The following is a 27,857-nucleotide window of genomic DNA, read 5'->3' on the forward strand; positions in this document are numbered from 1 at the left end:
CTGCTTGTTTCTCGCAGGAACTGCGCCCAGGGTGCTTTTCCTAATATAAAAATAAAACATGTCGCTTTTATTCCAGGTTCTCTTGAGCCAACTTCTTATCCATCTATATCACTAAAAATCAATCAATACTTATATATCAAACCGTATAACTCAATCCAGCCGTCATGGGACGCGTTCACCTCGCTCGTACGGCGACATATCCACAACAAAACACTTCAACAGGGCCACGCAGTATCAGCCCGCGCACGAATTCGCCTATCTTGCTGGTGGACCTGCTGCCCGGCCCGGAGTGCGTGACGCTGTAATGACGCGACGAACCCACCACGTGGGAAAGGGTGCCAAAAGCACAGCACACACGCCGATGTCCCAACGACGCGCGTTCACAGTCAACGGGACGTCAGGGCGCCGAGGTAACGCGCCGCGCGAGACCGGAGACCTCGCTCGTCCACAGCCTCACGTGACGTCCGTGCACTGGAGCCCCGACTGGGGTCAGGTCAGCGCACGACATGCCAGCTGGGGGCCGACCTGAGGTCACTGCATACACTCGAGCGTGATCAGCCACCGCCCCCCCTCCCCCTCCGGTCAGCTGTGCAGCCGCTGAGGTGTCGGTCTTGGCGCGACATCTCGCCGGGCTCAGTGGGCCGGCTCCTGACGGGCAGTCCCCGACTCCGGATCATGAGACGCCCGCGGACGGCTCCCGCCGGCTGGGTTCAGGTCAGCCGAGGTCAGGTCAGCCGAGGTCAGGTCAGCCGAGATCAGACCAGCCGAGGTCAGGCCAGACGAGGTCAGACCAGCCGAGGTCAGGCCAGCCGAGGTCAGACCAGCCGAGGTCAGGCCACCCGAGGTCAAACCAGCCGAGGTCAGGTCAGCCGAGGTCAGGTCAGCCGAGATCAGGTCAGCCGAGGTCAGACCAGCCGAGGTCAGGTCAGCCGAGGTCAGGTCAGCCGAGATCAGACCAGCCGAGGTCAGGTCAGCCGAGGTCAGACCAGCCGAGGCCAGGTCAGCCGAGGTCAGGCCAGCCGGGGTCAGACCAGCCGAGGTCAGGCTAGCCCGGGTCAGGTCAGCCGAGGTTGGACCACCAGGAGAGCAGACCCAGGCCCGGCTCGTTGATGGTCGCCTGCGGCAACGCGAGGTCAGATCAGCGGCGGGGACCTGGGAGGTCGGCTGTGGCGGCGGCGAAACGACAATGTCTTCCAGAGGCAAAAGGTTTGAGTTCTATGTTAGGTAATAGCTCTTAGGCCTTTTTGCCTTGGACGGCAGACACGGCGCATGCTAACAATCTCTGTGCACGCCACTGACCCGACCCTCAAACTGCGGCTCAACATCCACAAAATTCGGGCGCTACGCGAGAACTTTTCACGCAACACTCCAACCAAAAAGCTATTGATAACTCCGAGTCTCAATGTATCCGGCCAACAAACACCCTCGTGGCCCTCCTGGTCAACGATAGGTCATCCGGCACTACCGGCTAACAAGTGACCTACCGCCAGTGAGCAGCTACAAAAAAACATGCCGAAACTATGACTTACAATTCGACGTCGCATGGTACCCAGCGTCCCCATCCCCGGTGCTGCACCAATTGAGCTGCGGGGACGACGGGGTAGCCCTCGAGCTGCACACAGCCTAAGCTGATGGGGGAGGGGGGGGGGGGGGCGTACCGTGATGACATAGGGCGTCTTGCGCTGCTGCGTCTGCGCCGGATCGGCGGCGGGGGCGGCCGGGTCCGCTGTGGTCAGCTCTGGCCCGGCTGGCGTCGTGTCCGTGAACGTCTCGGCGGCCACGCGGAACCGCACCTCCTCCCCTGCGGCGGCGCCAGGTCAAGGTCAATGCCATCCAGAAGGGGACAGGGACGGGAGGCTCGGAGGCCCCAGTGTGTCTAGTCTGGTCTGAAAATGGCAAGGAGGCTCTAGCGTGTCTAGTCTGGTCTGACCATGGCAGGAAAGCCCCAGTGCGTCTCGTCTGACCTGACAATGGCAGGGAGACCCCAGTAAGTATAGTCTGGTCTCACAATGACAGAGAAGCCCAAGTGCATCTAGTCCAGTCTGACAATGTCAGGGAGGTCCCAGTGCGTCTAATCTGGTCTGAAAACGGCAGCACGGCCTAATCTGTCTAGTCTGGTCTGACAATGTTAGGGAGGGTCCCGGTGCATCTAGTCTGGTCTGACAATGTCAGGGGTTCTCAGTGCGTCCAGTCTGGTCTGACAACGATATGGGGGCTCAAATGCAACTAGTCTGGTCTGACAACCAGACTCGTCTCACACCACCCCTCCGAAGCACAGCCTCATATTCCAGTCTCACGTTCACTCACGTGCCTCACGCTCTGCTGGCGTGCTGCCCGTGAACAACTGACCGCCCGAGCCAAGCCAAAGCAGCGGCCGGCCGCGCACACCCGTCCCTCCATCGCTTCCAAACGAACTCCACAACGGCAGCTTTTTCGGGTCATCGTGAACACACACCTTTCCACCGTGTACGGGGGATGCCAAATCACGTTTCGCTGGCTGCCTGACCATGTGGTGCAGCGCTACCCAACACCAGCAGCTGGACGGCGCGAAGAACACCGCCAGCTCTGCAGTCAGGTCAGCGACAGGAAGGGAACGCATCACTCTCGTTCGCGAGGGCTTAAAATAATAATAAAAATAAAATAATAATAATAAATAATCCTAATAATTAGAATAACAAATAATAATGATAATACATGACAATAAAATAATACTAATCGGCAGTAAGCGAACTGGCCTCCGTAACGCGACCTTTTGACACAATTTTTGACACTTTTGACCTCCACAATCGACAGGCCTTTCGACACAATCGACAGGCCTTTAAAGCCTTCTGCCACGTGCTGTTTTACCCCGCATAACGCGACCGTTGGCAGGGTAGCATCTTCGGTTTCACCTGCCCTCGGCTCAGGCTGCAGACTCTATCATGCACAGATGTTTGCGCTGTAGCGCCGGTGAGGCGCGGAATGACGCTGCAGATGCCGCTATTCGATGCTTCGCGATGGCCACACTTAAATCGTCAATCTCACTACGTAGTGGTCAATAGTGGTCTCACTACGTAGTGGTCAGAACGTAGTGGTCAATCTCACTACGGCATTTGCATGCGCGCGAAACTGTTTATGCCTGTAACTGTCAAACGACGTTTAGCAGGATGACACGATTCGTACGTTCTCCACTACGCCTTAAACCGCAAATTTATGTGGATGGGCGTCGAATGCGATGCACACACCACACCCCATCGGCCGGCCGGCCCGAGCAGACCGGCGACGGTGGCGACTAACCGGGGTCCATGAAGAGGCTGTGCTTGCCGTTGTCGTACTCCCACACCCAGACCTGCTCGGCCTCGTCGAACCGCGCCGGCTGCTGCAGTGACGTCGGCGGGATCACGATGTCGTCGAAGAAGCCGAGGCTCACTGCCGGCCGAGGTCACGTCACGAGGTCACAGGTCACATCGTGTCATCGAGGTCACAGGTCACGAGGTCAGGCGTCATCAGAGGTCAGAGGTCAGGGGGTGGGCGAGAGTCAAAACGTCACAGCGTCAGATGGCGAAAGGGCCGCGCATCAGGGATCAGAGATCAAAATATCGGAGATCTGGCGCTCCGAGGGTCAACAGGTCAGTGGGTAAGAAGATGATGACAACAGCGACTGAGGGTTATAATATCAGAGGACAAGAGGCCACAAGTTCAGAAGGATAGGGGTTGGCTTAAACACAGCTGGAGCACATTAAGATGTAACCAACGACGTACGAACGAAGGCATAAGGTCAGTGCGCCCTCGGACTGTGGGACAAGCAAATGCCTGGTACGTGGGAACGTTGAATACCTATATGGTGGAACTCATACTTCTTGCACAAAGAATATCGACCATCTCTCGTCACACCGCACTGTGCAGGCCAAGAACAAACATGAAAGCAGCACAGTGGGATGTCAGATGTGATAATGATCATAGCTCTCTGTCCATCTTATTGAACCAATTTTACAATTGCAGTTTTACAACTACGCACATCAGTTCCTGTACAGCATAACTTTTCAGTTCATAACTTAACAGTTCACTTACAGCATAACTCATCTGACACCACGTTCACTTCAGTTGAGAACAGCCCCCCCCCAATCAACACACAGCATATAGCAGCGCCACAGGAGTTCCACTGCCCATCCCGACACGTGCCCCCTCCAGCGCCGGGCGTGCCCAGGGCGCCGCACCTTGCACGCCGTCGTTGCTGCAGCTCTTGATGCGGCCCGTCAGCACCTCGTCCACGTACGGCCGGAACACGGTGTAGCGGAAGACGGTCTTGGTGTGGGAGGCGCCGTCGCCAGGCAGGATGAACGACTCCTCCAGCGAGAGGACGTCGTGCAGGGCGATACAGAGCCCGACCGAGTAGAGCACGCGGTTGGCCAGCTTGCGGTTCAGCTCCTCAGCGATCGCCTCGTTCAGGCTTTTGTCGAAGAGCCAGGGTGGGATGCGCACCACGTCCTGCAGCTTCGCCAGCACGAACATGGGCCCGGCCCTGGCCTGGCGAGCAGGCGAGTCTGCAGGGAGATAATGGTGGTGATGATGGTGATGATGGCTATTACATGATCATGATCATGACTGTTACAAAATAGAGGAGACCAGGGGCTTTGCCTGTGTGGCTTTCAGATCCTTGTTCCTGTTGAGCATAGATTCCCCAAAGGCTCCCTGACCCCACTACCCCAGAATTCCACAGGTAAGGTTACTCCAGGGAACAGGAAGTCTTGACTGAGATGTCAATATGCCATGTGATACCATGATATAATTGCCCCAAACCAGCATGAAGCACTCATAGCAAGATGTGAACCGACTGCACTTGATGGTCATTGTGGTGTCATAGCAAAACATGGTCCGACACAATCACAAGTTGCTGGGACCAGTGTACCTGAAGAGCAATTCAGCCACTTGGGTGGTAGGACATTTATATTTTTCATGTTGTTGCATCCTAGCCCTGAGTTCACTACTAGATGCTGCTTCCCTTGCTCCAGTTTAGCCAGTCAGCCCGACTATGGTCCACCCAGACTTGGTGCCTCAATTTGACAAACTAAATATGCAGATCATGACATAGCAGTTTACAAACAAATAGAACATTTTTAATGAGTGGGTCCCTGGAATCAGAACCTACACTAAGCACAGCTTATGTGAGTGATGACTCCCACCACCAGATCTGAAGAGCAGGGTCACCTGACCTATGACACAGCCAATGCCAATGGCCACAGGTCGTCCCAGTCATGCAGACAGGAAACACTGAAAGCAACTCCCACTCACACAACCCAGGGTGAAAGAACCAAAGGGGGAAGCTCCAACTGATGCATCAGGACAGATTTGGATCAAAAGGCAACAGATCAGCAGCCAATGAAACAATGTGAGGCATGGCACTCGAGGTGGAATGCAGGTGGCACAATTTTATCCTGCTTTCCATGGCACCTGACTGAACAAACACTGGGTGGGCCAGGACAGTTCTGTGACAGTACCAACAAAGTTTAGACTTGTTGGGTAGTGTAATAATGTGCCCAATGGCTTAAAATAGCTGCAACTGTGCAAAAGCATTTACAGTCAAAGAGATGGTCTTACAGAGCATCTCTTTGACCTCATTGACAGTAATAATACCAAAAGTCCATTATGTCCGAAACCGGCCTAGCACGTATGAATTTTGACTACATGGCCAAAACACTGAAGCTGGGTCTTACCTGTCAAGGAGACAAACCAGGGGCAATAAATATTTATTTTCAAAAGGATTATATTTAAAAGAAGCTCTCCAAGTACACGTCGATTGCTTGAAGGTTTTTACACATGCGAAAACACGACGGATTTCCTCTGCGTATAAGAACCGTGGGCTTGCTATATCGGTAAATGGGGCCGTCTTCTTGAGGAGACGTGGGCGGTGCAAACCCCCGCCAGCTGTTGATGACGTCACGGATAAGCCTATCAGCTTCCTTCACCCTCAATTGTATGAAATTCATTACGTTGCCGTAATAACTTGGGAACTTAAGCTTATTTTCAAAGCGTTGCATCTTCAAGCGATGGGCTTCCTGAAGTGCTTAAGCGGGTGTGACGCAGTTCTCGGACAGTAAAGCGAAGGTTGCGGCCTAAGCATGGGCGGACGGAGATCGAAGTCGAGACGAGCGTTTACCGGGTGGAAAAACGCCGGCTGTCGTTCTAGACCTGGCTGAGCTGAGACCCACAAAATGAGGAAATCTCAGGTTAGAACTGGACAGAGAACACCCAAGTGGAATGGACGGCACACGAGGAGACAAGGATACTTCGGAACAAAAAGGGATAACCTTACTGGAACTGCTGAACGCGACAGTGCGGGACGGCTGGACCAGGAGTTACCGAGGTGGGAGTTGCAGGCAGTAAGGCAGCAAACTGCAACGTGTCTGATGCTTTTTAATTTAATTGTTGTGCATTTTGTATACCAGCGCCCTCAAATTATGCCAAGAGGGTGCTTAATCCGCCAAGTTAGGTAATCAGCGACGTCATCAACAGCTGGCAGGTTATGCGCGCCGCACAAATGGAACAGCTGTCTCCTGCTTACCGCCAGCGCGTCTGCCTCGTGAGTGAGAGAGAACGTCCGCGTGGGTCGTGTCCCGCCCAGACAAATCTTCGGCGCTGTGCGATGAGGTGCCTTATGGTGCCGTCATGGCCGTGTCAGACGCCATGGTGGTGTGTTGGGCGGATTCTCCGCATGCATGGGAAGCAGAGCTAGACGGTGAGTAGCTTCTTTATCTGTGCAAAGCCTTCAAGTTGTGTTTGTAGGCTTCGGTTGGGTCATACATATGCAACACACTCGTTTTACTTGACGCGTAGGGATGTGCCACGGTGTGATAGATGCGGGGACCGGTCGCCTGTAGAACATGTCCTCGTCTCATGCCGGTGCCTTGAGACGGAGAGGCGACGATTTTCCCTCCAGCGCCCTTTCATCGGTTACTTGGTCGAGACCCATGTGCTGAACTTGGAGATATACTCGCATTTTTAGCACACATTGACTTTGACGCTATTTTCACTCACCCCTCAGTGTAAGTGCGCCAGTGATACTACCTGTTATTAGTTGACGACACACTTATCGCGTCGCCGCAGAGGTAGATAACCGTCATCGAGTGGGCGCAAAATGGCCCCGATGCCGACGCGCCCTTAAAAACCAAATCACCACCACGCCACCACTTCAAATTGTGTCATGCTGAGCGTTTCATTAGGCAATAGGGAATCTGGCAGAAAGTTTGGCAGTGATCGGTGTTGGAAACACGCTCAGTGCAGAACGATGGGAGTTTATTGGCTGGGCATGTTTTCATGCGCAACGCGACGCACATCGCTTGACGAGTCGCAATCCACCCGCGGGTTCTTTATATTTCCAAACGACGCAGCGGAACATGTTAAAACACTGCCGTAATTCGCTGCGCTACAATATCACAACTCCCCCTTCTTGGCAAAAACTAGCTTAACGGTACATACTTTAAGTCCAGGCGCTCTGGCGGGCGCCGGTTGCGTACCGGACGAGCAGGCGGCGGAACCAGATCAGCTGTATGTCCGTGAAGTAAGCGATTTATCCAGCGATTTTTTTCCAGCGACGAGTTCCGATTTCCCTGAAAAATGGTTTCAAGGTCAATTGTGGCATGAAAACACAAAAAATGACCCTTACTTTGCAATATCATGTGACCTTCAAGGTCAAAAGCTGGGTCAAAGGACGGGGAACTCGATATCACCGAAAATTACCGGCCGAAAAGAAAACACAGCGTGTTAATGTAGTGGTTGTACCCGTTTTCCTACACAGTGGCTTCCTTCAACGCAGTCGTCACAGAGCCGAAATACAGGTCAGCCAGAAGGTTTCAAAAATATTCGGGTCATGCGGTTACACCAACGGGTTGTCACTTTCACCAGCTATCCTTTTCCGCTCATACGCAATTTATACACAGGAGAATGCAACGCGTGAACTTGATTGTTTCAAACAAACATGATGCGCCGACCATGCGATGAAAGCATGTGCCTTTCCTAAACACGCCGTCTTCGGCTTCAATAATCTGACTGTCTGAAGTATAGAGGTTAGAAATGTCCACTAACCAGTCTCAGCTCTTGTCTCTCTTTGCCGTAGTAAACACCGTTCTATGTTCAAATGTTCGTATTCACTGCCTTTGCACACACAATTACGTCTCTTCACACAGTCACTGTCTCTCCACCCACTGTCTTTCCCGTCTCAGCTCGCCCACACAAGAGCGAAATGTCCCCACCGCATCACTCATCAGTGACCTCACTGACACTGCTGCACCAGTATCGACTTCCCACTGCACTGGTTTTCCATCCACTTGCACTGTTGTCTCGATTGGACGGTTTTCACGTGCTGTTGTCTCCTGTGTGTAGACTTGTTGATCCTCAGGAGATACTCGTCAGGTGGGCTTTCGTGCTGAGCTTGCAGATTGTGTGCTTGGTCCATCTGTTTTACTCTGGTAAAACCATGCTGACCTTTGTTGTGGCATGCATTTTGCACTATGTTTTGTGCCCGGACATTTGCCTGTGGCGCGGCAAATCTGTTTGAATGGCGTGCTTCAATGGCACGGGCTTGGGCTCTGGCTTGCTTGAAGCCTCTTGCAAACGAGCGCAATTCCTCGAGTGTCATTTTCTGTTGCAGAGCCTTTTCCGTCATCCTAGAATCTCTGACTTCCATGATCATCTGCTGGCGGATTTCCCGGGCGGAATCGGTGAAATCACAAGTACTGGGGAGGTGCCTGAGGCGAGCCACAAGTGCGTTGGTGGACTCACATTCCATTTGCATCGTTTGGCGGAACACATCGCACTCGAAGCCTATATTTTTCTGCGGAACAAAATATGGCCCGAGCTGCCTGCACATCTTTTTGTAGACATCTGCGGCCTCTCCCGCGACAGGCTGTGACAGCGTTTCTTGCAGATCAAACACTGCAGGGCCAGCAAGATGGAGCAAGTAGGCTTTTTTCCGGGCAGGATCTTCTACTCTCATCGCCAGACACATGTTTTCCAGTCGACGGAGCCATTTAGGCCACTTATCGGGGTGCGTCACATCAAACTGCGGCAATTCCATCGTCGGCAATCCCATCCCTTTTCAGGCGGGATTTAAAACTTATGGCGGGCAATTGAGCGTGGAAATAACAGATCAAAATTAATATCCTCATCGTCAATCTTGCTGCACACATGCTCAGTGCAAAACGATGTGAGTTTATTGGCTGGGCAGCCTTTCAGGCACAATGCCATGCACGCGGCTTGGCGCGTCGCAGTACACTGGTGAGTTCTTGATATTTCCAAACGGCGCAGCAGAACATGTTAAAACACTGTCGTGATTCGCTGCGCTACAATACCATGTTAAAACACTGTCGTAATTCGCTGCGCTACAATACCACAATCGGTTTAGTAGGTTCTGAGCTACAAGCTGTCTGCAAGGAAGAATTTTGGGCTGTTAAATTTGGCGACTTTTGACCTGATCCAGAGTTACCAAAGTTGGAACTGCAATAAAATTTGAGGACTTTCAACTTGACCTAGGGTCACCAAAGCTGGAACTGTGATAAGGAACCAGGTATGGAGCATTCAGTGGTGAAGGTTTCACAGTCATCGGTCCATTAAGCTCTGAGATCTGAGTTGTCTGCATTTGCATGTAAGATTTTCCCTTCGCGCTCTCGACGTGTTTGACGTCAGGTCAGTTCTCGATATTGTTGTGCGTATGGGCACTAACACTTGAGCGAATATCTTAACAGCAAACGTTTATTCAACAGTCACTGGAGCAGCGAGCTGCTGGACCGTCGCATGCGCGTGACGCGGCGCGAGGTAGCGGATGCTGGCAGGGCTTGTCTGTTGCCGCTGACGAAAGATATATAAGATATTGTGAAACAATTCGTCAAACGAAAGGTCTTTATGAGGTGGAACTATTTCTGTCCGCGTGAAGAAATAATTTACACGGAAGGAAAGGACTGTAGGTACAGCTGGCGGAGTTGACGTGACAAATTCCAAGTGAACCTGATACTGCATAGGGCACGGTCACATCTAGCGAATTCGGCGGCAGGCGTATTTTCGGTGGCGCCGCCTACGGAGGTGCCGCCGCCTACAGGTGACGCCGTTTACAGAGCCCCCCCGACACGCCCACGAAGTGGACGGTGTCTGAGGGACGGTGACCGCGGTCATGTCGCGGATCGGCACGGCCTGGACATCAGGAACCAAGAACCGCCATGTGAAGTTGCAGGTGCGAAGTCGGTAGGACACTGACCTGCGCGCCAGCATCCACCATGTGGGTGGTGTCACCGTCGCGGACATGAAGCAGCCGCCCCAGGAGAGGGGTGTCTGAGAGTTGGGGCGCAGGTACACTCAGACCAGGTCGTTTCCCGCCCAGGAGCAGAGGGCCTGGCACTTCCTGGCTTGAGCGCCAAACCGTGCATGATAATAACAGGCCTCACCCCTCGGACGGGGCGGTGACCTCTCCTGGTGGTGGTAGCTGGGTCGTCCACGACTCTGGCTGCGGCAGCGGCTGCAGGGAAGGGTTAACCTGTCCTAGCCGTGGGCCCTCTTCTGACGCATGGAATGGGCCTTCATCTGTAGTTCGCTGATGGTTCCAATTCGGCTAGTTACAGCGGCCAACAGCTCAGTCACTGGGGCTTGTGCGGATGGTGTGAGCAGTGCTGGCTGCTGGATGGCAGACAGGCTGGCTGGCTGGTACACGGGCCTTGATGTTTCCATGAAGCGGTCTGCCGCACGGGCCAGGTCCTCCAGTGGCATCGTGTCGTCCAGCGTGGAGAGGGCAGCAGCGGCTATTTGGGGCAGGCGCTGGAGGAAAAGCGTCCTCAGCAGGCCCTGGTCCTCTGGGGCATCACCGGCTGCTGACAGCTCGCCATGCATCCGTCTCAGGAGCTGGGACGGGCGCTGGTCTCCCAATTGCTGATTCCGCAGCAGCGCCTCCAGGCGAGACGCCAAACGAGTCCTGGAGTGCGTCAAGCGTTGGCGCAGTGCAGATGTCAGCAGCGCGTATGTGGGTGCTGAGCTGGTGATTACATCTCGCACTTGGGCCGCCATGTCCGTAGGCAGCTACGACGCCAGCACCTGGTAGCGGGCCAGGTCGTCCGCCACCCCCGGGACGCCCAGGGCGCAGTCCACCTGGGCCAACCAGAGCTCCGCGTCCTCGGCCGAGAATGGCGGCAGGCGGAGCGCGGTCACCTGCCGGGCTGCGGGGGTCTGGGACCCGCCGGCGGCGGGGAGGCCGGCTGCAGTTGGTGTCGGTGAACTGCCGGAGCCACCGGGTGCGGGAAGCGTGCCGTCCAGGTCCATCACTTCAAAGTAGCGGGTGCGTCACCGACCGTCGCAGTGTCGCCAGTCGCGTTGCACGCGGTTCGGCGGTAAGGACACTGTTCGCTATCGTTCGGTCTCGTTCACTCGTCGTCGACACGCAGGGCTTCTTGAGATTCACCACGCCATGGTGGGGCAGGTACCACTTAAGTTGGATGTCCTCAGGTGTGTCGCTGTCAGCCATCAGCTTCTTGGCATAACCATCTCTGACATAGACCTCGATGGTGTCCGTGTACATCTGCGACATTTCATCGATGGTGTCCGTGTACATCTGCGACATTTCATCGATGGTGTCCGTGTACATCTGCGACATTTCATCGATGGTGTCCGTGTACATCTGCGACATTTCATCGATGGTGTCCGTGTACATCTGCGGCATTTCATCGATGGTGTCCGTGTACATCTGCGACATTTCATCGATGGTGTCCGTGTACATCTGCGGCATTTCATCGATGGTGTCCGTGTACATCTGCGACATTTCATCGATGGTCCGTGTACATCTGCGACATTTCATCGATGGTGTCCGTGTACATCTGCGACATTTCATCGATGGTGTCCGTGTACATCTGCGACATTTCATCGATGGTGTCCGTGTACATCTGCGACATTTCATCGATGGTGTCCGTGTACATCTGCGACATTTCATCGATGGTGTCCGTGTACATCTGCGACATTTCATCGATGGTGTCCGTGTACATCTGCGACATTTCATCGATGGTGTCCGTGTACATCTGCGACATTTCATCGATGGTGTCCGTGTACATCTGCGACATTTCATCGATGGTGTCCGTGTACATCTGCGACATTTCATCGATGGTGTCCGTGTACATCTGCGGCATTTCATCGATGGTGTCCGTGTACATCTGCGACATTTCATCGATGTGTCCGTGTACATCTGCGGCATTTCATCGATGGTGTCCGTGTACATCTGCGACATTTCATCGATGGTGTCCGTACATCTGCGACATTCATCGGATGGTGTCCGTGTACATCTGCGACATTTCATCGATGGTGTCCGTGTACATCTGCGACATTTCATCGATGGTGTCCGTGTACATCTGCGACATTTCATCGATGGTGTCCGTGTACATCTGCGACATTTCATCGATGGTGTCCGTGTACATCTGCGACATTTCATCGATGGTGTCCGTGTACATCTGCGACATTTCATCGATGGTGTCCGTGTACAGCTGCGACATTCATCGATGGTGTCCGTGTACATCTGCGACATTTCATCGATGGTGTCCGTGTACATCTGCGACATTTCATCGATGGTGTCCGTGTACATCTGCGACATTTCATCGATGTTGTCCGTGTAAATCTGCGACATTCCTTTATCCCGATCGAGTTTTCTCGCCGTGTGCCTGGGACGAATCAGAGCGGCGCGGCGGCTGTCGGGCAGGATGCCATTCGGACGCTTCCACATGAGCCTGGTTTCATACTGACCATTAGTCAGTTTTATGCTGTCATCTAGCACTTTCAGGGCTCGGTCGTCGTCACGTGACCTTCTCGGCTCGGCGGCTCGTCATACTTCGTTCCAAACGACTCAGTTGTCCAGAAGTTTTGAATTTGCCGATGCATGTCGACTTCATCTGCCATGTGAAGGAAGCTTACATGCAGAACCCTTTCGTCGTGCTTATATCTGCTGGGAAGCCGGTTGGAAACCACCCAACCGAGCCGGGTTCGAACTGTGGCCGGACTGCCCGGTGGACCTTCCTGGACTTTTCTGAGTACGATCAAACTGAACTCATCGGTGCCCAGCAGCAGTTTGTTGCAGTTTCAGATCTTTCAGATGTGGCCACTTCAGCTTCTCGTTCGGCCAGTCGATTGCGTGACCTGGTACGTTTAACAGCGGGGTTGTTTGTGCAGCCGTCACTCGGAGCCGATCTTCAGATGACAGTGACTGAATTTCGAAGTCCACCTGGCGTGAGGGCCTCGTCTGGCTACTGTCGATGGTGCTGAGACTCAGCGGCTGGACGGGTCCGTCAAGTCCCAGGTGCGATGCGGTGTCCTCTTTGATGAGAGAGATAGATCTGACTCCCCATATCCAGCAGCACGCTCACCTTCTTTGTCCCGCGTGGTCCGTGCACATAAACGGGCACGATCTGCAGCAGCATCTGGTCCTTTCGTGCCACTGAAGCGACGCCGACCAGTTGAGATTCTTCTTTTGGTGGCCAGTTGTCCACTTGTCTCGCGTAGTGTTGAATTTCCTTCATACCGTGGAGGGGGCGGTGATGTCGCTGGCTGTCACAGCTGTTTACGGAGCATATCTGGGCACAGACGCATTTCCGGGCACGATGGTTGAGCTCGAGATCGCGGAAGCACATGGCCCGCTTTATCGCTATCGCACGTTCGCCCACCGACAAACGAGCGAATTCTTCACAGCTCCCAGCTCGATGTGCCCCGCCACAGAAACCGCACTGCCCGTCTTGACTTTGTCCAGCGGGAGGGTCGCGGCCGTCGCCGACACGCCGGCCGGCCGGTCCGATCTAATGGCCTTATGGTCCCAATTACGGCGTCCCGTTTCCCGTCCGCTGTCCGTCTGGGCGGCCGTTCCGCTGACCACAGCACGCGCCGCCGACACCTGCACTCGGATCCATTTGTCCAGATCAGTCATCGTGGGTTCTCAGTGCTGAATGCTTTGGAGATGCTCTCCCCATTTCCATGCGAGAGATGTTGGTAGTTATTCAAGTCTGACGTGTTCTATCTGCTCGCGCTCCCTTCAGTCAGACCACGGTCATTCAGACCATACACGAGCGCTGCGAGACGGTAGCTGCCTTAACACGCGAGGCGAGCAGGCGGCGCCGACCCCGGCGGGCGGCGCCCCAGGCAGTACAACCGCCGGTCGGGGCAGTGGCTTACCGAGGCACAGCAGCACTGGCGGCGCGGGCAGGGGCAGACTCAGGCGCACGCCAGTAACATCACGATGCATCTCCCCCCTTGAGCAAATGCAAATAAATGCTAATACGCTTGCGAAACGATTGAACAGGCTGACGTTAAACAAACGAAATGTTACTCCACTCGATAACACGATCGTCGTCAGGTCACGTCAGCAGAACATCAGCAATATAGACTCTCAGGAAACGCGACCACTGCGTGTTTTACCCGGACTGAAAGTGAGCAGTGGCGTTGGGTCTTGTGTCTGGGGCACTTGCGCGTTGCAGGGCTGGGCCGCAGCGTCAGCGGCGGCAGCGACGGCGGCAGCGCCGCTGTCGACGCGGACGACGGCACAGCTGGTGGTGGCCGTGGCACCACCGATCGTGATGCATGCGCCGGTTCGCGCGGCTGCAGTTACATATCGGGCTAGGAAGAGGACATACGCGTCCTCACCCTGGCGGCGCTCGCAGACAACTGCCTGGTTACCGGGCGGCGCGGCCCCGCACAGAGCACGACGCATGTGGAGCAGTTTCCGGGCCTGCCGTAGGGCCGGGGTCGCAGGAACGGTAAACTAAACAAAACATAAATCTAAAGGGAAACTTGACAGGGGACCGAGAAATGGAGATGAAACAGAAGCTCAGAGACGTGACGGCAAAGCCGACATTTCACAAAAAAGGGGAACCGTGTGAAGGCAGATTTGTACGGAACAGGCACACTGCAGCACCGATCAACTTGGCGTGTACGCTCGGGGTCACCAGTGTTGTGCGTATGGGCACTAACACTTGAGCGAGTATCTTAACAACAAAGGTTTATTCGGCAGTCACTGGAGCAGCGGGCGGCCCGACCGTCGCATGCGTGTGTCGTGGCGTAAGAGAGGGAGCGGATGTTCGCGGAGCTTATCTGTTGTCGCTGACGAAAGGCATAGAAGACATTGTGAAACAATTCGCCAAAATGAAAGGTCTTTACGAGTTGGAACTATTTCTGTCGGCGTGAAGAAATAAGTTAAACGGTAGGAAATGATTGTTGGTACAGCTGGCGGAGTTCAGTGACATATTCCAAGTGAAACCTGATACTGCATAGGGCACGGTGACATCCAGCGAATTGGGCGGCGGACGCATTTTCAATGGCGCCGCCTACAACTTTCATGACGCGACATACGGTGGTGGCGCCGTCTACGGAGGTGCCGCCGCCGACAGGTGACGCCGTCTACGATGTTGCCCCCCCCCCCCCCCATGACTCGCCTTATTGCGCGGAATCGAATGGTGGTTTCAAGGCGATCGGACCAACTGTTTCGGAAACCTTGTGTGTCTGCGTCATATTCCGGTTTTTTAGACCCTGCCTCACACGCGCTGGCGTTATTTCCAGGGCACAAGGCAGTCCTCGAAACCGTGGCAGATCTGATTGTGTCTCATTGTCAGGGTTTGGGTAAGGCAGCGCCGTCGGAGGGAGCCTGTTCTGCCCACAATTACGTTAGTTCGGGAAATAATCTACTAGTCTTCAAAACTTTGGCGCCTCGGCCCCGACCGGCCGGCCTGTATCCACAGACATGCCTCACGCCACCCTGGGGCCCTGACACCGCCGGCGAGCCCTGGCCGGGGCTCGCCATTCCTTCTTTTTCAGTGTTCAGGAACTAAGAGAGCGTCGCTCATTGGCTGTGCGGCTCAACCACTGACGTCACGGTCGCGAGTACACGTCCATTTCGCTCAAGTGGGGATATTTTGAAGGCGGTTTTTCGGCGGCTTCCGGCCAGTCCCCTGAAGCCTCTCTTCTCCCACGGAAAGCCATTGACGGCGTTTTCGTTTAGCGTCGGGGATCTGAAGACTCAGCGTATTGCCGTGCTCACCCGACGGATTTCTCACCGCCACCCGTACGGCAATCACGTTGTGATATACGCGCGCTCTCACCGGTATCAGTCGACAGGCGTCCCGGTGACCACTGACGGCGGCGGCAGGTCGGCCGCCGCATCCGGCAGTCGGCCGCAGAGGCGCGCCCAGGCGCGCCCAGGCGCGGCCAACTAGTAACGCAATACACCACACTATCCCCTCTCCAGCTTGCGAGTCCCTCGGCATTTTCAGACTCCGAGTTATTTTTTAGTCCCACATCCCTTGATTCCACGTCAACGCTGGCCATCTGTTCGCGTGATTTGTCACCTTCTCATCTGCCTCTGTCCCCTGGTCCCTGTGACCCTGGCTCGTCAGATGCGGCTGCCTTCTTCCCACGGGTTTCAACTGATCGAAATGACGTGTGAAATGATGCCTTAAGTTGTCCCCTCTTTTGATGCGGTATGTGTTCCATTGTCGGCGGCTGATCACTACAAAGGGACCATCCCAACGGGGTTGAACTTTTCCTGGCGTTCCTGGCTTCTGTGGAATTTTCATAAACACCCGATCCCCCAGACGATAAGGGACCATATTTGCCATTTTTCTACTAGTATCCACTTTCCTGTTTTGTCTTCTGCTCCCGTCTGACTACCTCCTCGTGAGCTCTCACCAACGTTGTCACCAGGTTTCTGGCCCAAGACTGCTCTTTCGCTCAATTTCTAAGATAACATCGACCGGAAAATCAATGCAACAACCGTGGATGAAGCGTCTGTTACGCGGAGTATTTTCCATTCAATAGGTATCGTTATTTAAGTTCACCTCATTTTTCTACTCGCTTCGCTCTAAGACGGCACTTCCCCTTTACTGGCCGCCATTTTGTCAAGCGCGGCTTTTCCAGCTATATCATCGTTTCCTTGAACTTGATTTTTGCTGTCCGTCTATCTATGAGCACTGGGTCTTTATTTTTTACACGATGTTGTGCTCATCCGACGGATTTCTCACCGACACCATACGGCAATCACGATTTTTTTCCCGAAGCCCTGCTTGCACGAAGGCAACAAACGCCGTGACTGACTTAATTTAGATGAAGTTCCTTTTGTTACTTCAATTACTCTGTCGCAATTTCAACTGCCTCAGTTCCGAGCACCGACCCACAGCCGTCCTCCACGCACACGCAACCCGGTCCACATCTTGACAGGTAATGTATTTTCAACCCTGGCGCCCATTCAGCGTTGGTTCGGGCGCCAGTGCTACCAAAGAAAAGTGACAGCAATCGTCACAGAGGCTATCAAAGTTCCCTGCGCGGTGAACAACTGTGCAAAACAACGCTGCTATTACAACTTACCATCCACTCAGAATTACTCTAACTTCTAAAATCTTGCAAAATTATACAAACGGGACAAAATAGTACCAATACAACGGAAGAATTCTGCTTATCTAATTACATCGTGCAGAGCCAGGAACCTGGACAACAACGCATGACACGCTAGAGGAATCATACGACGCATCAGATCATCCGCGCTGAGTGCGCCTGCCCCGCAAGAATATTACAGCTGCTCGAGGGTGCCATCGGAACCTTGCAGTAGTGACACGACAGGAGCCAACGGCCACCGACCTCGTGGCCCCTCGCCGTGGACCAACACTACTTCATTCGAGTTGGGTAGACGGCAGAGTCACCCCCTCGGGGAGCTGCTCCAGCTCCGTAGCGCCTGTAGATACTCAGACCTCCAGTGCTTGATCAGGTGGTCACACACCCTCTTCCGATGCCTCCAGGCTCTACTGACCGGGGATTCACTTAGCGTTGGACAGACAACACCATCTGTGGTGGTAACACCAACGAGCAGATGTGCAGGAGTGAGCACATCTTCAACATCTCCCTGGGTGAGAGGCCTGAGATTAAGGTAGAAGCCGGGCTCGTACAAAGTAGCAGACAGCTCATCTTAGCTCAGATGAGACTGATGCAAGGTTACTCGCAAAACTGTCTTGGTAACACCAGCCAACCGTTCCCAAAATCCTCCCCACCATGGTGCAGCCTCAGGTTTGAAACGCCAGAACACAGACGGCGGAAGATGGCCCAGTAAGGCGTGAAATGTGCGAGCATTGCCACTGAAGATCATGGGAGGAGTGCCACGCAGAACGAAGAGCCGTCTCAGAGCAATGATTAGATCAGTGGTAGCCCGAGAATGGACCAGTTCAAGGTGAATGGCGCGTGATGTCGCACACGTGATGAGCAGAACGCACACCTTCTTCGACCCACTGTCCACGTACAGCGGTCCGAAGTAGTCAACGCCGACTTTGATAAATGGACGGCACGGCTCAGTCCTGAAACTTGGCAGAGCACCCTCTGGGGACCGATACGGTAGTCCTCTATACCGACGACATCGGCGACAGGTTTCGACGACCCGTCGGACAGTCCGTCTACGTACCAGGTACTCGGCTGAGAGAAGAGACAGCGTGACACGCGTGCTTTGATGGAAGCATGGTCTATGCGCGTCGTCCACGACCATAGTGGGAATGTGTGCCAGGTCTGGTAGGATCGTCAGCGGATAATCGCCTGTGCGCAGCGTTACCAGGATGCCGTCGTCGTTAAGCTGGGGTCGGAGTCGCGCGAGTTGCGAACCCGCGGGAACAGCTCCCGAGAACGCACCCCAACAACCACACCTGGGTACGCTGGGCTCTGTGCAGCTCCGATCCAGATGCGCGGACCTTCCTTCTTCTCTGGCGTCAGCGGTGCTGGCAGTCGCTCAGAGTTTGGTCTGCAGCTGTTGGTGATAAACCGGTAAACCCGGGTTATTTTGTTTGCCGCCTGGGCAAGGGTAGAGCACGCCGTCACATCGAACAGATGACACTCCCCACGATGCGTGGACTGCATTACAGCGCGGACAGGCCTCTTCAGCTCCAACTCTGCCTCCGAAGGGGTCTCCATGACCGAGTTCTCCTGCAAACTGTCGATGTGAGAGTCATATTCCGAATGTTGAGCCGGATCTAGTCTGCCCTCCATGTGCCTGGTGCGGATAGACGTAGCACGGTGGTTACTGACAGGGCGCTCATTGGAGGTCCACAACAGGCCCATCTCGTACCGGTGGTCCTCCTCGTTCCATGTCGGCTTGGAGCTTGGGGTGTCCTTCAACACAGGGTCAGTCGGGGTCAACACAGCCCGCGTGTGCTAGCTTCTTGTGATGGGCGGTGACGATCAGCCATGTGGCGTCTCCCTTCGCTGGTAGTATTACCTGATGCTTGGCTTTGTAGTCGAGCTGGGAATGACGCAGTCGCCCTCCGACTCTCAGCAGGCCGCTCGAGTCCATGAAGGGCGTAGCTGGTGGAATGGCTGCCGGTTGGTAGTCGTTTTCCTTGTTGCAGAGTGGCAATTTCGGGGCCGAACTGCTCTGCCTGGGCGTTGCGGAGCCAGACGTGTTCAGTGTCACACAGCTCGTGAAAGGTCGGTGGCCCCGATCGTCGATCCGTATTGGTACGGCTGTTGTGGGCGAAGCGGTGCACCCATTCTGTCGCGCGCAGCGGCCTCAGCCATGATGAGTGCCGGCTGGCGTTTATGGCCGGCGCCGCCGGAACAGTGGCGCACGCTGGCACCCTCATTTTGGCCGCCTCCTCTTCTACGGGACAGGCTGTCAGGCAGGCGCGGCTGGCCAGTCATCAGGGCAGCGCCACAGGAAGGCGTGTCCTTGGCCCTACACGCCGCCGGGCGCCAGGCCCGTGACGGCACAGCCGCGGCTGCGGATGTCGGCTGGGTTCAGTAAGCCCGGCATATGACGCCACTGGGGCATCTCAGACGAGTCCTGGATCTCGGAGATGCGGTTGGCGTCGAACGTGTTGTACCGCCGGCTCTCGCTGTTGATCCACTGTAGCACAGTAGATGAGTCAGACCAGAAAACGGTGTCGTGAATTGTCGTATCGTGTTCGGCCTTGATTGTGTCGGCGACGCGGACGGCGATGACCGCGGCCTGCAGCTCATGCCGCCCATCAAACAGCTCATTGCTGAGCTGTTTGATGGGCGCGACTCGCAGCTTTGACGTCATGAAGCTGCAGTACACGGCGCGGTCTTCGAACTCGAACCGTAGATCGCTACGACACCGAACACGTTCTCCGATGCGTCTCCGAACACGTGCAGCTGGCACTTTACGACCCCCCTGTTATCGGGGCGATAACAGCGGCCCCACTCGGACACAGTCCATGTCACACAGTTCCTGCTGCCAGTGCTGCCACTGGGCGAGAAGTTCTCCGTCGGTGATGACCTGGTTCCAGCCCCATCCTCCCAGCCAGATCTTCTGAATGATGCACTTGGCTCGGATGGTGAACCGTCGAGACGCTGCTCAGAATGGAGCGCTTCCTGTTCTCGCCCTTGATGGCCCTGACCTTGAACCTAAACTGGTCATCCTGAGCACACCATTGGACTCCAGTGTCTTTTTCCACTGTGCCTCGTCGCCCAGGTCCAGATCGCGTGTTTCATCGTACCTATCCTCAGGTGCGATATCTGTAGCACCGTCTCTGACGTGCTGGTCCACTTGGTCAGATGGAATCCATCAGCGCTCAGGAGAGAGTTGAGAGAGTTAACCAACTCTCATCCTTCGCTCTCGGTGTCGACCGAGTCCAAGAAGTCCGTCCACGTAGAACCGGGCTGACTACCCTGTCCGCCGCCTGAGGGTGCTGCATTTTTCCGTCATCCGCACAGCGCCGGAGCATGTATATTGCCGTGCATGGTGACGACTTGGCACCGAATATCACAACGCTCATTTGATGCGTTTCTGGGTCCTTTGTCGTGTCCATGTCTCGCCAGAGGAACTGTTGCGACTGTCGGTCTTCAGCGCGGATGGCTATCTGGTGAGACATCTGTTTCACATCAGACGCCATCGGCACGCGGCCCGGGCTGAACCTCATGAGCACGCCAGTGAGTGAGTTCAAGTTGTTGGGTCCACTGATGAGGTTATCATTCAGTGACGTGCCACCACACCTTGCCGAGGCGTCGAACACTACCCGCACCCTGCCCGGTTCGTTAGGGTTCTGCACGGCGTGGTGGGGCAGATACCACGTTCGACCCTGCGCGCCGGGCTCAGCTTCGTTCACCTTGCTCGCGTGACCTTGAGTGACATAGTTGTTCACAGTGTCACGGTACGACTGACGGAGTTCGGGTTCACGAGCCAGACGTCTCTCAACCGCCCTCAGACGGGTAGCGGCTGCCTCACGGTTGTCTGGAAGTTGCACACCGTCTTAACGCCACAGGAGACCGGCTTCGTACCGATCGCCGGCCCGTTTAGTGGTGCTGTCCGGGATGGACATCGCTCTTTGGTCCGCTTCTGAGTGCAGCTGTGCTTTCTCGTACTTTGTGCCGAAGGCCTCTGTCGTCCAGAAATGCTTAACCTGGTTTTGAAGGTCCAGAAGAGCACTCCTTTCGTCACTGACTTGGACGTGGTGCACACGCTTATCACCTGGTGCATACATCGACCGCCACGGCGTGTGGCCAGTCACAGTCCAGCCGAGCGGAGTCCTTATCGCGCTCGGCGTCCCTGGCGGCCCTTCTACTACCTCCCGTGGCACGATCAGTTCGAGCATGTCTGTGCCCAGCAGCACTCCCACTGGGCCGCGGGTCGTAATCGGAATGTCGAGATCGGTGAAATGAGGCCAGCTGTTTTTCTCGACTGAACAGTCCATTGAATGATTCGATACAGTCAGAGCAGGCGTGGTTTGAGCTCTCGGATAACGTGCGTTTTGTCGCCCCTGACCACAGGCTGGACTGAGGCACTGCGCATGTCTCGTGACATTTCGGTCAGAGCAGATGGTTTGCCATCTCTGACCGGTCGTGCCGAGATAATTTTTTTCATAGTTGCGTGTATCACACGCGCTATGTCGCCAAATTCCGCTTCCAGCTCACGCTGGAAGCGGAATTCCTGATTTGATTCCTGATTCCGCTTCCAGCTCACGCTGGAAGCGGAACCAGAAATCAGGCTGCGCCGTGGAGGCTGGCGTCACAGAGCATTCCGCGCACCGCCTCTGTTACCGGCCCGGTCAGGTGTGCCTGCAGATACGTCAGCCTCTCAGCCTGCCGCTGTCACGCCTCCCCACGAGAGCGAGTTTATACTGAGGAGCCCATTGGTCAGTATGCGAGTCAGATGATGTTAACGCACGACGTGGTGCGTTGTGTAAGAAGCAGCTAGCGGATCTAAAAAAAGTTATGTATTTGAGCCACGCAGCACGTCACTCCTGCTGGCCTCAACAGCGTACACAGCTCGGTACCCTGCCCTCCAAGCTACGCGCCCCCCCCCCGCCGTTTTTCCCTCCCCGACACTGCTATCGCCAAAAACGTTTCTGCTTCCGCTGTTCCTCGCCCCTTGCGCCCACTTCGCCGCTTCGGCCGCGCACCAGATGAAGGTTCCCTTCACACGTTGTGACTCAGGTACACCTGTGATCAACGCACACTTCATGGGAGCCGCAGAGCTAGGATGAAGCGGGTGACTGAAGATATTGCGGGATACCCATGCTTATACGTGCGAAGATCGTCAATGAACAACGCCAGCCCTTGATCGGCTACTGACTCCCTGAAGATGTCCTGGCCCAGGCGAGCAATTGTATTCGATAATGAATGCTATTGCTGGTGCAATGACCTCCAACTGCCAACAGCCCCAGGACAACACGAATGCTATTTTGTGTTTGTCTTCCTCACTCACTGGTACTGAATGGAATACTGCCGCCAAATGAGCGCTGATCAACCAGTTTGAACTGATACTCCCCAGTTTTTGCCGTCAGCCCATCGTAATTTTTATGAGTAGGATTTTTGTATCCCGTGCATAGGCGCATACTTTTATCGGGTTTTTCGATTAGCACTACTGGTTACCCTATGCTCTACGTTAAACGGTTTGCTTAACCACTGGTTCCAGTGCTTTTCGCATTGGGTAGGATTGGGTGGCAACCGGCTCGGTCCTGGAGGCTGTAGAGAAATACCATCACCACAGTGATGCCGAGTCCGTCGAAGGCAGGCCAGACGGTGGGGTCGGCACGGTCCTGGAGGCTGCAGAGAGATACCATCACCACAGTGATGCCCAGTGCGTGGAAGGCGTGCCATAGCCTGAAATCTGGCAGAAAAGCGTATGCGGTACGTCTTCGGAATAAGGACCAAAGTCGGCATCGAATCACAGTTTTGCCTTAAAATGCGGCAGCCGACGACTTCTAGCGCCCTCTCCAGTCCGCTTCCGCACGAAAATGATTTGGTGATGACGTCCAGGGATCGCACTGAACCAACGGCGTAGCGAGACGTTGTGTCCGTCCCCATGGGTCGGGGTGAGCACATGAGAGACCGAGCGCACTTCACGCATTAGCAGTTTGCCCCACTGTTCGTAACCTCTAGCAGTCGAGCGGACACGCCGCTTCTGCTGTACATCTGGCCATATCTGGCACTGCTGTACATCTGGCCATCTCCAGCATTGCTGTACATCTGGCCATCCCCAGCGATGCTAGAGAGCTGATGGGTACTGCGTCATCGTACCTGGAGAACAATACTGGCTGGAAGTCAGTGTTTTGTGATGGCCATCCTTGTCTGCGTGTCGCGCACCAGCTGGTCGTTTTTGCTTTCTCGCTATGGCTCCGTCATGACTGGATGAATATGATTGGTCATCATGGCTGCAACCGTTCGTCATGGCCGTAACTATTCAGGAAGATTATGCCGTTTGCTGTTTCTTTTCTGTTGCGTGGATCTCCGTGCGATTGCTCAACTCCCCGAGATTTTCGACTCGTCTGTGCTAAGCTGGATCTTCTGTCGTGCTTTTCCGGGAACTTACCATACAGGACTGAATCCGGACGGCTTGGTGGGTTGCTGAATTGCTTGCTTTCGCTCACAAGATGATGACGTGATGATGATGGTGATGGAACGTTTGCAAGGTTGCGCGGAGCGGACGGTGCTGAAAAGTTTCAAGCGCCTGGCGTCATGTTTGCGTGTGTGCTTGTATGTGCGTCGTGTTTAGCCTCCTGTGGCTGACACAGCAGCCCGCATGAGGAACGCGCGCTGTGCCATTCGAATATCAGCCCGAGCGAGTCAAGCGCCGCTATGGCACCAGCGCCGTGTATGGCGCGGAAAAATACTTGGTGGCTGTAGCTGACCGTCCTCGTTTGACTCCTCGTGCGCGTCCTGGATTTGTCCGGTGTGGCATTCAAGGGCGCACCTTACATTGCCCGACGTCGCATTAAACAGCGCACCTCACCTTGTCCGGCGTCGCATTCAACAGCGCACCGTAGTACACAATCCATTCGCTTTATGCGTTTACCTTGCATATATGTGTGTGTTTCAGCACCTTGTGGAGTCGACGCGCCCGAAAACTCCAATGAACAACAACAAAACAGTACCTTGTGGGGGGGGGGGGGGGGTACCAGCGCCATGTTTGCACACAGACCCAGGGCAGCGTGCGAAGTGTGCAGTATTGTTGGAGGTGGTCATTGCAGTCGTGGAGGCCTGGGCTACACTACAGCGACACCATGAGGCTGTCTGTCGTGCGAAGCGTGTTCTTTGCGGTGTTTATTCATGACAGCGAGGAGGGCGTTACACACCAAGCTCTATTTTCAGGCTCCATTTTACTCTATTTGCATTCGACCGAGTGGCCTGTCCGTGCTGCATACGTAGCAGCTGACCATGTGTCATGTCCGATAATTTCCTGAACCTGTTCAAACACGGATGTGTCATCGGTCACGAGATATAAGTGCCGATCGTTCCTACCCGAGTCTTCACTGCTTCCATGAAGCACTTCGCAGTGGTCTCATCGCGCGGCAGCTCATGCAGCGCGCCACAGGGTCATGGAGGTCAGAGACGGTCATCAATGTGGTCACATGAGGCCATGTCCATCACTGTCATGTGTCGAGTTCGTGCGGATTTTGAGCCGCTCTCCAGTTTCCCGCCGCATGTTAAGTGGAAAGGCTGTCTGTGGCTGCGTCGCGATGACCAGCGCGGTATCTCCGTTTCGCGAGTCTTCGTTTGCGGATCAGTTGCGATGGGAAGTGTACCAGGACCGAGACAGCGTGACACTGCGAGGAGATGAGTGAGCGGGTAGCTCGTCCCCTATCCTCACGCCCTCCACCACGGCGACGTACAGTTAGGGACGTACAGTTGGTGACGCCGTACTGTACGGCGACGTACAGTTGGCTCCGATCTACTTCGTCACAGCTGCTGCCGCACAGGGGTGAAAAATCTTCATAGCTGACACCGACGACGAGCAAAGCTGACTCACGCCATTTTTTTCGTATCTTTCCGACCGGTCATCCCAGTGGCGCGTTTCTGGTCGGTTTTGGTGCTAACAAACGATGTTTCTCAAAGTCAACCTCTGCAAGTTTAGTTTTACGTTATGTTTCGCACGCTCGCACACGCCAGTGTGTCATAACGTTTAAAGCACACATTACCGTCGCACGAAATTTTCCAGTAATTTACATTCGCCATCGCCGATACATCTTATTTAAATAGGACAACTGGACACATGCAGCTATCATTTGAGACTGTGAACTACGCAGATAATGAAACAGCTTCACAGCAGCAACCAATGACATCAAGTCGATGTGTGCATACCCTTACTTCAGATGGTATGTCAGGACTGTCAAGTCAGTACGATGTTGGTGGTGGGGACCAACTCCGCACCTCTGCGCACCTTGATGCGGCGAACATCTGTTACCCCGAACTCGGCGAGGCCGTCGACTATTTCCTCATCACTGACATCTTTCAGGTCAATTGTTGCGATTCACACGCAGTGTCATGACTATCGAACGGTTACAATATCAATGTCGAAAGATATTTGAGTAGCAGGAGACTTTGTCATGTTTCGACACAAAAGCCACACCAAAGGAGAGCCCGTGATATTACAGCTCCAGCCACTGATAATGTCATATCCGTCGATTTGCAAACTGACAACAGGTGAGCGTGATACAGAGCTCGTCATTGGCTGCCTTTAATCCATCTATTTGTGCTAACCGTTCACATATCACGAGACAGAATGTGGTTCCCCTAGATTGGACATCTTAAAGATAGCGTGTGTTAGAATGGATTCGACTCTGTTATCAAGCAAGGCTAGTGCGACATGCAGGGTGGCCTGGTGCCCGTGATGCTTTCGTAAGAAGTGCTCTTGACGCATGTACACGACGAGGGGGACCCTGCCGATCAGATGGATACCACCCTGCAGCGTCTTGCTTCTAGAGTCGGCTGCAGCCCAATCCTCCATGCGGCACGTCAGGTCTTCCGCCCAGCCTGCCGAGTAGCGTTCCGCGACTCTGCGCTCGTTCGCCGCCTGGCGGAGCATACGAGGCGGTGGGGCTTCCGTCAGGCTGCCGCCTTCCAACTGGCCAGCGGGAGCTTTGCCGGCCATTTCCTGCCGTGCCACGTGAGGGCCCTGCTCCTCGACTCGGCCGGCAACTTGATTCCGTCTCTCTCTCCTCTCAGGTACCTGTGAGCATGGTAGAGGCTGCGGGAGGCGTGGGCGTGTCAAATTGCTGACACCGTGCGGTCGCGCCGCCCGCGTCAGGTTCGTTGTCTATTGTGAATTTAAATTTGTGGCAATTTGGAAGGCGGCATTCGGCGGCACAAGTGAAGAAAGGCGAATGTTTTTTAAGCAAGCGTGCTTTCTTCACATTGTAGTATCGCACTGGCAACACGTGTCTTGATTCAGCCGAAGACCGGCAGAAAGCATTGATGAGCTTGTCCTGCCAGCCCTTCTTTGCTCGATACCCATCAAACATGCCAGCCGTTTCTTCAGTTGTCAGGATGAACGAAAACTCGTGCGACACCTGCGGTTCTGACCCCCTTCGGGCAGTGCTCGCGGAGGCGCGGCAGAGTTCCCAGGCGACAAATCCAGCTGCGAGGCGGACTGCCTCTGGGGACAGGGGTCGGCTCCTGACGAAGCCCTGTCCTGACAGGGGTCGGCCCGGGCTTCGGAGGTCGGCTGGTGGGAAGCAGACTGCGGCTGTTGTGGCGTCAGCACGCAGTGGCGGTGCGGCGGCGGCGTCGGCAGCGTAACAGCCATTGCAATGAGGTACTGGCACCGCACGCTCTGTTGAAATGCAGAACGTTATAATGGTGCAGTGCGGGTCAATGTAACAAGCATTTCACGCTTTGCCATATTTTTGACGAGTTCCTGACGTATAGTCATTAGGTCCTAGGTCCACAGCTGAAACATAAGTGTTGTACGTGAATATGCCCATAACAGGTTAGCGGACAAATATAATGCGCAGTAAATTTATGCACGCTGTTCTGCTGCCACTTTGAAAAGTAGCGATTTTCGACCATAAGCGGCGCTGAAATCGGAATTGTTGATCAAGGCAATTGGCCTGCGACCATAGGACGACCGTATGACAAGGCCGTCATATAATGAAAAAGTCGCAACGCCCGAAATCTAAAATAATCAATTGTAGCGTATTCTACTGTTCAGCTGGATTTTCTTGAGCTCACGACCTATATTAACTAACACTAGTCTAGGAGTCATTATACCAGCTTGAGGCCACCAATTCAAGTATAACGCCACGCAAGTCCCCGCCACACAGCCCGCCACGCAGACACCAGTCACCTCGTCCGGCCTTTAGGCCAGAATGATCGCGTGGTACTCGCCCGACCTGGACAGGATCTATTGTTCTGGAACCTTCGGCTGACCCCACTTCCGGACCACTTGACCTCCGCTGACCAGTCACGGCGCGCCCCAACACTCCACTTTGGCCAGAATATCCGGGGGCGTGGGGGCCCGTGGGGCCCCACACGGGTCTAGCGGCTTGTCACTCGCGTTGCGGTTGGGTGCCCCTTGCGGGTCTCCGCTTGGGGCGCCTGGCCGCGCGCAGCGGCTTAAGGGGTCAAGGGGCGGCGGCGCTGAACCACGGTCAGGACGGGGAGGGGTCTCCCCG

General features: G+C 54.8%; 1 protein-coding gene and 1 long non-coding RNA gene across 5 annotated transcripts; one reads left to right on the forward strand and one right to left on the reverse strand.

The window, feature by feature from the left end:
- Positions 1-995: 995 nt before the first annotated feature.
- Positions 996-7,066, reverse strand: LOC119097792 (DNA-directed RNA polymerase III subunit RPC8). Of its 4 annotated transcripts, none has more exons than XM_037220766.1 (5): positions 7,045-7,066; positions 4,197-4,523; positions 3,277-3,408; positions 1,659-1,801; positions 996-1,117 (listed from the first exon to the last, which is right to left on the reverse strand). In XM_037220766.1, exons 2-5 carry the CDS (start codon positions 4,489-4,491, stop codon positions 1,061-1,063), a joined length of 627 nt encoding a protein of 208 aa, XP_037076661.1. In that variant the 5' UTR covers positions 4,492-4,523; positions 7,045-7,066; the 3' UTR covers positions 996-1,060. The 4 variants fall into 4 exon arrangements, with proteins under 4 accessions (XP_037076661.1, XP_037076660.1, XP_037076659.1 ...); XM_037220765.1 differs by lacking the exon at positions 7,045-7,066 and adding an exon at positions 5,835-5,859; XM_037220764.1 differs by lacking the exon at positions 7,045-7,066 and adding an exon at positions 5,694-5,844.
- On the forward strand, positions 6,592-27,680 carry LOC119097794 (uncharacterized). The gene is made up of 3 exons (XR_005094184.1): positions 6,592-6,715; positions 26,167-26,409; positions 26,883-27,680. It is a non-coding gene; the product is annotated as an uncharacterized LOC119097794 (long non-coding RNA).
- The last annotated feature ends 177 nt before the right edge of the window (positions 27,681-27,857 follow it).

Source organism: Pollicipes pollicipes, unplaced genomic scaffold (genome assembly GCF_011947565.3).
Source record: "Pollicipes pollicipes isolate AB1234 unplaced genomic scaffold, Ppol_2.1 Scaffold_4404;HRSCAF=5182_pilon_pilon_pilon, whole genome shotgun sequence".
NCBI classification, from domain to species: domain Eukaryota; kingdom Metazoa; phylum Arthropoda; class Thecostraca; order Pollicipedomorpha; family Pollicipedidae; genus Pollicipes; species Pollicipes pollicipes.